The sequence below is a fragment of the Anopheles coluzzii genome, chromosome 3 (assembly GCF_943734685.1).
Source record: "Anopheles coluzzii chromosome 3, AcolN3, whole genome shotgun sequence".
Classification (NCBI taxonomy): domain Eukaryota; kingdom Metazoa; phylum Arthropoda; class Insecta; order Diptera; family Culicidae; genus Anopheles; species Anopheles coluzzii.
Window position 1 is genome coordinate 85,700,418 of NC_064671.1, and position 10,159 is coordinate 85,710,576.

The following is a 10,159-nucleotide window of genomic DNA, read 5'->3' on the forward strand; positions in this document are numbered from 1 at the left end:
GACATAAAAGAAACAAACAAAAGAAAGTGGAATTAGACAATGAAAAACGGAATGGAAGAAAAGCACAGACACAAACACACACACACACACAACTACAATTGCAAAAGAAAGGAAAGAAGCTAAACACTTTAAAAAAAGAAGAAAACGAGCAGGATTAGCTTTACATACGGCGGAGGGGTGGGGGGTTGGTTTTTTGTTGTTGTTTTTGTATTTTCTTTTTTTCATCCCGTTTGACCCCTCTCGTTATGAGCCCCACCCACCCCCTACACCGACCCGACCCGAATGACACAAAGGGCAAGATCAAACGTGCGTAACAGCAGCAGCTTTGCGTGTGTGTGTGTTTGTGCGGAAAGAGAGGAGCAGCTCTGAGTTCGTCTGTGCCCCTGCGCAAGCGCGTCTCTTCCTTCCGTTTGTTCGTTCGTTCTGTTAGTTTTGGATTTAATTTAATTAATTTAATACCGCAATTTATTGTAGCAGTTAGTATTGACCTTAACGTTCGCCCAATATATCGAAACGCGATACCTTAAAGAAGATGAGCGCCACAGAAGAGAGAGAGAGAGAGAGAGAGAGAGAGAGAGAGAGAGAGAGAGAGGGAGAGCGCGCGCAGATGCCTTTTTAATTTATTGCACGCAGTAATCGCAGTAGGCAGGCAGATAGGCGCAGATGCGCGTGCGTTTGGCATCGTGTTTGCGTAATGCGCGCGGGCATCTCTTCGCCGACCTGAGTGGCAAACCTTCGAATGCATTAGTTTTTTTAGTGAGACGGTTTAATCTTTCTTTATCTTCCCCCCTTTTCCGAGGGTTTTTTTCTTTCTTTCTTTATTGTGCCCACTCTCCCGCTCCCCCGCACGATCGCTCAAACATAAACAAAGCACGAGAGCGTGTGGATCGTTAGGATCGTTAATTATAATTATTTCAGTTAAAGCGATACCCCGAGCGGCGCTCGATTGTGTGTTGCCTTACAAATCCGTTTTTGCCCCGTTTTGCGCTTATTTTAGAAAGAGAGAGGAAGAGATTGAGAGGGAGAGAAAGAGAACAAAAGGGGAGAGTTGTAAAAGCCACAATAAAGAATTATATTAACTGTAACACAAGCACGTGTGTTGGTGCAAAACGATGACGAAAAAGCTTTGGTTTATCTGGTGCGTTTGCTCCTTAAGCTGTCGGGTGTTGATTAAAGATTTCTATGATCTTCCTGTTGACGCGCGCGTAAAGACGGTCCGAGTACACAAAACCGACGTGGTTGAGGTCGGGTATTTCGAGAAAGTTTTTCACATTTCGCAGCTCGTCCTTCAACCGCAGCGCATCCTGTTGGAGGGAAACGGAAAATTAGAATGGCAATGAAGCTGCTTTCCCCCCCCCCCCCATTTAACGGCAAACCTTTGCGGAGGTGATGAAATCCTTCGTGCCGTGAAACAGCGAAACGGGAAGCAACACACGCGACAGATTGTACTCCGGTGGCTTCGCTTGGCCGTACTTTTGCGTGTTGAGCATATAGTTGCGATAGTCAAACTGTTGGAATTTCTCTAAAAAATAGAAGAAAAGACATTAATGTGAGCTCTCTACTACCCCACAACACTTCCCGCTTTACTCGTTTGCATAAGCTGCCCGATGTGGATAAGCTGACGCGTTGACACACTCGTCAGCAGATCGTCCACCATGGTCGGCAACAGATTGCGCGATCGGTCCACCGTCGAGCCGAAGAAACCGCGCAACATTTCCACGCACAGCTCGTTCATGTCGCTCGAGCACACGATCCCGCTCATCAGCCGCACAATGTCGGGCGTCGGCTTTAGCTCGTGGATGTTGAGCGCCTTCAGGGTGGAGTACAGCTTGTCCGTCAGCTCGGCCGCCCGCCGTACGACGCGGTTGTCCGTGGTGCCAAGGTAACCGAACGTGGCCAGACCGATGGCGTGATGGATCTTGCGGTTGTAGCGCGGTTTGGCGGAGAGCAACGCGAACAGATTCGTCATGCCCTGGTTGTGGCCGACGTAGTAGAGCTTCGGTGCGTTCGTTTCCCGCAGGATGTAGTCGATGATGGCGGGCAGATCGATCGTGCCGATCTCGTGGAAGCTTCGTAGGGGGTGAGATTGAGAGAGAGGCAAAGGCAGTATTTTAAAACACTCTCCACTAACTTCTTTCTATCATTCCAAAATTGATGTTTCAAACCCCGAACGTGATTTAGATGTCCGAGTTCTTAATCACCTTTTAAATCTCTTCACCGATAATTCCACAGAATTGTAGAATTTCTTCATAATAAATTATAGTAGCCCAAACCAGGAAAAAAAGGAAACCAAATCCCATCCTTAGTGGCGGATATAAAACGCTATTTATCTAGCAGTGCGTATGAAATATGGCCCCCGCCGACACGTTGCAAAAATGTCCACCAATAATCCTCCGCCTCTGCTTTTCAGGTTTTTGGGGCAGCAGACGGGTCGTTTTGTGTGTTGCGTCGTTTTTAGAGTCGACGGGAGGGCGACATCTTTATCGCGTCGGTGTCGCCTGTCTGGCGCCAATTTAAACGAAGTGCTGCTTTATCGTGTGCGGGGGGAAATGTGTTTTGGCACAAGCGTGTTTGTGTCTGAATGTATTCCCTCCCCGCATTGGACTCCGTTTTTAATTCCGAGCTACATTACATTACACTCCCAAGCGCGCTGTGCTTGGTGTGTTTCGGGATGGCGATTATGGTGTGGCCGTCTGAATTTTATCGAATGGCTATCGTAAACAGTCATCTGAAGGCGGTAGAAATGTTTAATGCTTTCCCTGGGATTAGTAGGAGCTTATTGTAGTTATCGTAATGATATATTCATAGCTCGGTTTTGGAATGAAATGCGAAATTTGGGCTTGTAAATTATGGGCCATATTAATTCAAGGCAGGTTTTGGGGAGGGCGCTTTAGAAACAGTTTGGTTGGGATTTGTTACACCGATAGAAATGTTAAGTTGTCGCTTTGCAAATGAAAGAAAGTTATTTGCAGTTTTGGATTTCTGAATCAAACTAGCCACAGAATACTTGCGGAAGGTCCCGTAAATAGCGCATAGTCAGCATCACTGGTTATGTTTCATGCAGAGTCCCTTACCTCAATTTTTTTACTTTTTTTTACAAAAATCCGAACCATGATCAACTGTGCTACTTTCTAGCTAACTATCGATTTTCATACCTAAGATCGGTTAAACCATGGAATTACTTAAGAAATAGGAGGAATTTAAGTTTTCAACCTAATCATTAGTGCACTTTTTCATATTTTTTCCAGAAAATTTAAGAAAGGGCTTGAAGAATTCAATTTCTGATTTAATAAATTATCTCCTAAGCAAAAGGAAATATGTAAGTTCAGAAAGACGGCCTAATAATGTCCGAAACGATACAATGGAAATGAACAACGAAAGTTTTTAAAACTGAATGTGTCTATTTCATTAAACCACTCATAAAATGTGCTAATTTGCATCGAAATTCTAGACACCTTCATGACTGTCGAGGATTATGGAAATTGCAGTATGCACGTTTTAACAGTAAAGAAATTGTAACAGTGACCCGGTAAGTTCGACAACTGCGAAAAAAAATGACTAGAAAAATGAGTCAATAGTAGAACATTAATGCATGTATTAGCTTCTAAAAAATATGAAATAAATAATGTATCAGACACTATACAGGGGTTTTCAGGGGTTCTCATAATATTGGGACTCTTGCTTCACTCTTTCTTCCGGGAAATTGACTCTTTAACACCGTTTTTGAACAAATACAATAGGAATATCTAATGTGATTGTCAAAAATGGTGCTAAAGAGTAAAATTCCTATTACTTAAAGCTCAGAGGCAAGAAAGTGTAAGAAGAAGTAAACCTTAGAAGTGTCTCAAAACTATGAAAACCCTTTGAAAAACCCTTGTAACGCTGAATAATTTGATGTGTTCTTAGTATTCATCTTCCCTAAACAAGCAGTAACGGAATGACACGAGTGGAGGCTCTAAGCGTTCACACGAATGTATTCATTTCTGGAGTGTCGAGCGAGAAGTTTTAGTTGTAGAATTCGTAAAACGGAGAAAGATTGCGAAGCAAATTTACTTGTGAGTGGGTGGGTTCGCTTTTTCGCTTAATCCCTTCTTGCTAACAAGATTCAATTAATTGTAAAATATTGTTCTAATTTCTATTTTTCAATTTCGACAGCTTAATTGTTGAACTAAAGAAGTACGTTTATTAAAATAGTAAGACCTATTTTTTTCCAATCTGTCAAAGGATGTGAAAGCCAAGATCGTTTCAAAATTAAGGATAGTTTGGGCACTAAAGCAGTATTGGAGCTACGTTTGATCCAACCTTAATGCAGATCTACAAAATATTAAAAAAAGTGTATTTTACCTCAACAATTTCAGCCTTTACCTGTAGCCTGTAATTCCATAGTTACTTTATTGCTTTCCCAAATTGTATTGGATTTGCCCACCAAATCTATTCCTTGTTTCGCACATGATTTTGAATTCGAATGAAGGAGTTCCCATTATTTATTGGATTTGTGTTAGCATTTTTTCAATAACAAATTACATACATTTTTGAGAAAACGCTCAATGAGGCGAACATTTTTGAAAATCGTCAAAAAATCCTTAGAAAACAACTAAAACAACAAGATAATAAAAATACATTTAAAAAAAATTTATATCTGTTATGTTCGCTTTGATCTACGACAAACCTTGGTGCCTGGATCCGCTCTAAAAGATTAAATGTTTCCAATAAGAATGAATAAACCATACCTACCGTTGCTCACGGTAGGCCATCTAAACCACCTTTTGTTGTGAAAAACTACCCCACAAACCTCCATAAATTATTGCAACCACACCACACTTATTTACACACCCATGTTCGAGAACACGTCCAACGACAATCTAAACAATCTTGATAAACACCACCGTATCGACAGCAATCGAAAACCTGCGTCCCATTTGCGTGGCCAATTGCTTGGAAAGAAAGCAATTAAACACGATGATTTGTTGTGTCCACCGACTCCACCCGAACGGGTGTTTCGGTTGCTTCCGGTCAATATCAGTGTCGACACCACATTTTCCGCACAGTTAACTTCCCGCTGCTTTCAAATCGCTTTAACGATTACCTCCCCCCCCCACCCCCTCATCTGAATGATTTATGTTTTTATCCCACCAGCACCACATTACGTTAAAAACTCACCTGAAATCCCATAACTCACTATCGGCTACGCTGAGCTTGATGTTTTTGCGCGAAAACCGGGAACCGCGCACATTCGCCAGCCACACATCGTAGCCAGCATCGGCCAGCACAAACGCCAGCCCATTTTCCGGCCCAGTAACGACAAAGTCGGCCGCCGTGGAGAAAAGCCCAGGCATGAGCAGTACCGTGCCGCGGAAGGTCTTTGCCGGACCGAAGCGCAGCAAACCATCGGGGTCGTCCGCCAGGTTTGGGTCGGTGCTCTGCTCCCCGCTCGCTGGGTACTGCATTGGGTCGGGAATGCGATGTAGCTTCAGGATGTAGCCATCGGTGGTGGTGAGGACGTGCTTCTCGATCGGATATTCAGCTCCTTCGATGAGTTCGATCTTGGGGCGGGAGAGTGCGGTTTAGGGTTAGAGTATAAGAAGATGTAAAGCCACACTTACCACTAGATCCCGCTCGTACTCGATCGGTGGTCTTCTCCAAACGGTGGCCGGCGTCGTGGTTGTTGCATCCAGCTCCACCTTGTTGTGCGTCCCATTGAAGGAGTTGGAAGAGACACACTGTTGGACTAGTAAGGGCATCAAAAGCAACCACCTAACAACCGTTGCTAGCATCTTGACGCTGGGCATGCTATCCCCACACACAAATCACAACACACTAAACAATCACACCCCCCAGTAGGCCAGACAGAGTCATCAACCTCTCTCACAAGCACCGCAGAAGGGATTGAGGAATATGACTTTGCTTGATGTATTATTTGCTTGAAAGAATGCTTCCAATCTGTGGTTCCAGAACTTACTGATCCAACTGAAACCAGACGGTGTGTTATCTGTTTTTTAGTTCCAAAACAGTGAGCAGCTTAATTAGCATTTCCGTTGTGTCGTTGCTGCTGCTGCTGCTGCTGCTGATGAGGGCCCAGCTGGTGAATCTCTCTTCCCGGAGCACTCCGCCATCGGGGTGAGTACAACTGTTTAGTTAAAATTGGACCTTGGGGACTATTATAATGTATGGATTTACTTGTCGTGTCGGTCGTCGGTGGTGACTTGCTTGGCTGTTGCTGCTGTTGTTCTTGTTGTTTTTGTTGTGGTGTTGGGGTTAAACGGTCACTGAATAAGTAATCGTCGTTGGGTTGGCTTTTGGGAGGGGGATGAGTCGCTGTGGTTTTGGGCCGTGTTACTGATTTTAATATTTAATTTCCAGCGGACAGACTCTCAAAGGGATGCTGAATATAAAACATCCCTCTTAACCAGTGGCTTAATCCAGTTGTAAGCTACAAAAGCCTAGTTTTTACTGCACTGCAAAGGATTATTTACATTTATTTCTTCTTTTAATGCCGATTTCCCTTTGTCTGTTGGCTACTACCAGCCGTCCCACGGGTACATCTATCGGAAGCACGTGTGTTGTTGTTTTGAACAAAAGTCAGTGAAGAATCGCTATCACTTGCAGCTTTTTAGTGGATGCCTTGTTGCCACTAGAACACCGCAGATTTGCTGCAAGTTTCGCCCAACTCCCTTCTACTTGTTGACCTCCCCAAAACACCAATCCCTCCTTCTGGAAACGTCCCACGTCATGTTTGATGTAATGTTTGGCAAAAAGTTTACAAGCACTTCCAATCCTCCAGGATGTGTTGGGAATGGAAGGTCCGAGGAAGTTTCCTACTTCCGCTTCATGGTGAAACATTAATTTCGAACCATCATCATCGTCAGTGCAAGTGAAAACACACACACAAAAACTACCAACAAAAAGTAGTAAAGTTGCTACATTGCTGCACACCAACTTTTTTAAACCCATTTCCCTCACCGGGACCACATGGTTGCAGGTCGCAGTTGCGTTTTGCCGCTCGAACCGAGTAGTTTGAAGTGTTGGAGTTTTTTTTCAGTTTCTGATTGTGTGTGTGTACGCTGGTTGCAGCTTTTCAGGATGGGAAGTTTTGCAAGTGCAATCGTTTTCGTGTGCGTTTTTTTGTTTTGCTTTTGTTGGTATCGTTGTGAAGGAAGGAGAGAATTGTTTTACTAGCTCTAGAGCCGAGCGGAGCATGAAAGTATGATTTCCCAGGCACAATGTGCATATGCTTTAGACGATGAAATTGGTTCCAATGGTTGAGATAAAAGAGTTTTTTTTTGTGTGTTGCACTGTGATATTAAAGAAGTGTGTTTTTGTTCTGCAACAAAGAATGAATTTTGTTTTCGATTAATTTGATTTTTTAGGCATTTAAGCACACAGTTATAACCGCTCGGCTGGTCAATCTTAACTTAGGAACTATATTAGTAAGTGGAATAGTAAAATTCCTTTTTTGTTGCTTCCGTTGTTTACTATGCCCGATTCATTCTTCACAAGGCGCGAATTTGATTCGACAGTTGAAGAGAGGTCAGAGTACAAGGCTTGAACATACCTAACAATCCTCAATAGAGGGTTTACGTCACCCGAAAGAGTATATACGGTGACCGAAAACCCTTTTTTACGAGGCGGGATTGGCAAGGTAAACTCTGTATTATACCGGTAGATGGCGCTAGTGTCAATAGTTAGTAGTGTACGTAGCGTTTTTACGTCAGATGTCGCCACCTGTGTATTGAACACTTGTTTATCTCATTAGGCAACATTATTAGTGTCGTCCTCTGGGATTCTTTTCCGCACAACATTTCAAACTTTACCTTGAAATGTGTGCATTTTTACGGGGAATGTTGTTTCATTATTGACATGCGTTCAAGCCTAGAATGGACTGTACCCCCGTAGCAAGGACTGACTATCCAGCTGCGTGGTAATTGATTAAGTCTCGAACTCCTGTATAGAGGACGGCAAGTCCCCGTAGGACGTTTACGCGCCAAATACAAGATGAAGAAAGCGTATGCCAAAAGCCAATGTATTTTGATGGAAGTTCATGGTATCCATGCAGAAGCAAATTATTGGAAGATTCTAAAGAACCAAAAAACATTTTAAATAAAGATCCTTTAACACATCAAGAATACCTACAATAAGCCAATAAGAAGTATCTTGGTAAGTTATTTCCCATTGACTGTTATCTGTAACTTTAAGGTTGAGCGTTTGGTCCCATGTAGACTAAAGAGGATCACTCAAACACTGAATACTATAAGTATTGAATAATTTCGTAAGACACTAATCGTTCTTGTGATCGTTCTTGTGGGCTAAAAATGGTCATATACCTGTGCTATTTTTAAATGAATGTTGAATGTCGTAGTATGTAGTGATTGTTTGCTATTATGATGCTATTTTATTTAAAACATGTCGCTTTTTTGCAACTGTTTACTGAGTTTGGGTTTGTATTTAAATGTTATATGTACCATTCAATTCAAGTAACGATAAACTTTCAACACATCTTCTTTCATTGTAAAAACTTACACTCGGTACTTGGAATTTAAATGCACTCCGATGCACTTTAAATTTCAGTAAAGATTTCAGTGTTATAAATGCTTTAGCAATATAATAACATATACAATATAATATTTCCGTGTTCTTTGTATGTTTGGATGGCTTCATACACTTAAGCTTTATTCGTAATCAAATACAATTGCATATTTTTCAATCAATTAACAAAATTAAAACGAAATTAGCTGATTGACATAATCGTCCTGATAATCCATTTACAACAAATTGCTCAAACCACTATCGGAACCCCGACATCAACACCGAATAACAATTAATCTGCCACCGATACCGACGCAAAATAGTTTCCAGCCCAGGTGAAGCTACACCAAGTAGCCTGAAAATTGTAATAAATTTGCACCACCTCAAGAGCAGAGCCACAGGAGCCAAACAAAGAGTTGACCCCGAATCGCACGAACGTGATTAAATTTAATTACAAAACTTTTACTCCACTTCTTTGTGCAACATTTCTCGCACCGTGTGCTTGTGTTTGTGTGTGAGTTAGTACGCTTCAACCCGCCTGGTACCTTGTCGTCATGATTCCCCATCCAAGCAGGTGATTCCCCAGAGGGAAATAAGCACGACGAACTCTCGCAAAGTTGACGATCTAAAAAGTTGACCGGTAAAGGTGAGCACCGAGTTTTCTACGACCTTTGTAGTTTTGTGGCAGATGGTTTATTTGTATGAGTGTGTGTGTGTCGGGCTTCACTGCACGCTGACCCATCCCTGGGAGTCCCTGGGGAGGAAGGAAAAGAGGGTAACAATTTTCTGCATCCTTGCAGTTTTGTGTGCATCCGTGCGGGCAAAAGTTGCATCCGCTTCGTTAAGGCATCTCGGCTGATCAGCATACCAGCTTGCTGCTGGCACAGGTCCAGAGTGCTTCTCCCAAAGCGCGGACCTTGATTGATGGGAGTTGGAAGGAATGATCACTCGAACGATCCCCCGGCAGATAAAAGTTCAGTTCAGTAGAGAGAGAGAGAGAGAGATGGGAAAAAATGGAAGACTTTCAAACAAACAGCTACAAAACACACAAAAAAACAGTGCCATAAAGAAACTTTGGAATTGCTCGGAGCGCTGAAAACCCCTCGTAGGGGTGTGCACTATGTGCAACAGGAAAAGATAGCAAAAAAACGGCTCTCCCCCAACACAGAAAAAAAATCAATCGCACTCAATTCGTACACCGTAGAACAAAGCGACCAAAGGAAAGTGGTGGATGTGCGTCTCTGTTTTTTTTATGTGTTAACTTTGTTTTTGCTTATCCCAGGGAAATGCGATGAAAGGAACACTGATTGATTGATTGGCTGTGTTGCTGTTGCAGTTCACGAACACGAACAAGCGGCAGTGCGAATCCATCCCAAATCCAAATAAGAATGCAAAAACACACAGCCACAGCTCAATCCCAATCGCCAAAAGCGCCACCATCGAAATCAAAGGCGCACAGAACGCAAGCGAGTTGTAAAAAGAAGGGCAGCAAGCTTGTTGGATAGCACTGCGTGACCATTTTGCCTCGGGGTTTGCCGGAGTCGGGGCTATCTCACCACCACCACCACACAAAGAAGGCGGCGCAAAGCGATAGAATAGGATTGGAGAGATAGAGAAAAAAAACATCCATGCAGAG

The 10,159-nt window shown here is 42.9% G+C and overlaps 1 protein-coding gene across 1 annotated transcript; it reads right to left on the reverse strand.

Annotated features, from left to right (window-relative positions):
• Positions 1–235: 235 nt before the first annotated feature.
• Positions 236–6,629, reverse strand: LOC120956292 (lipase 3-like). The gene is made up of 5 exons (XM_040377674.2): positions 5,604–6,629; positions 5,161–5,543; positions 1,588–2,069; positions 1,377–1,522; positions 236–1,304 (listed from the first exon to the last, which is right to left on the reverse strand). The coding sequence occupies exons 1-5, from the start codon at positions 5,787–5,789 to the stop codon at positions 1,152–1,154; spliced, it is 1,350 nt and encodes a 449-aa protein (XP_040233608.2). The 5' UTR covers positions 5,790–6,629; the 3' UTR covers positions 236–1,151.
• Positions 6,630–10,159: the final 3,530 nt, after the last annotated feature.

Excerpts from the sequence above, each read along its gene's own strand:
- LOC120956292 (XM_040377674.2), bottom strand. The coding sequence starts at position 5,789 with ATGCCCAGCGTCAAGATGCTAGCAACGGTTGTTAGGTGGTTGCTTTTG. Across the intron at positions 5,544-5,603 it reads AGTACGAGCGGGATCTAGTG|ATCGAACTCATCGAAGGAGC; the intron begins GTAAGTGTGGCT and ends TCCCGCCCCAAG. Across the intron at positions 2,070-5,160 it reads AGTGAGTTATGGGATTTCAG|CTTCCACGAGATCGGCACGA; the intron begins GTGAGTTTTTAA and ends CCCCCTACGAAG.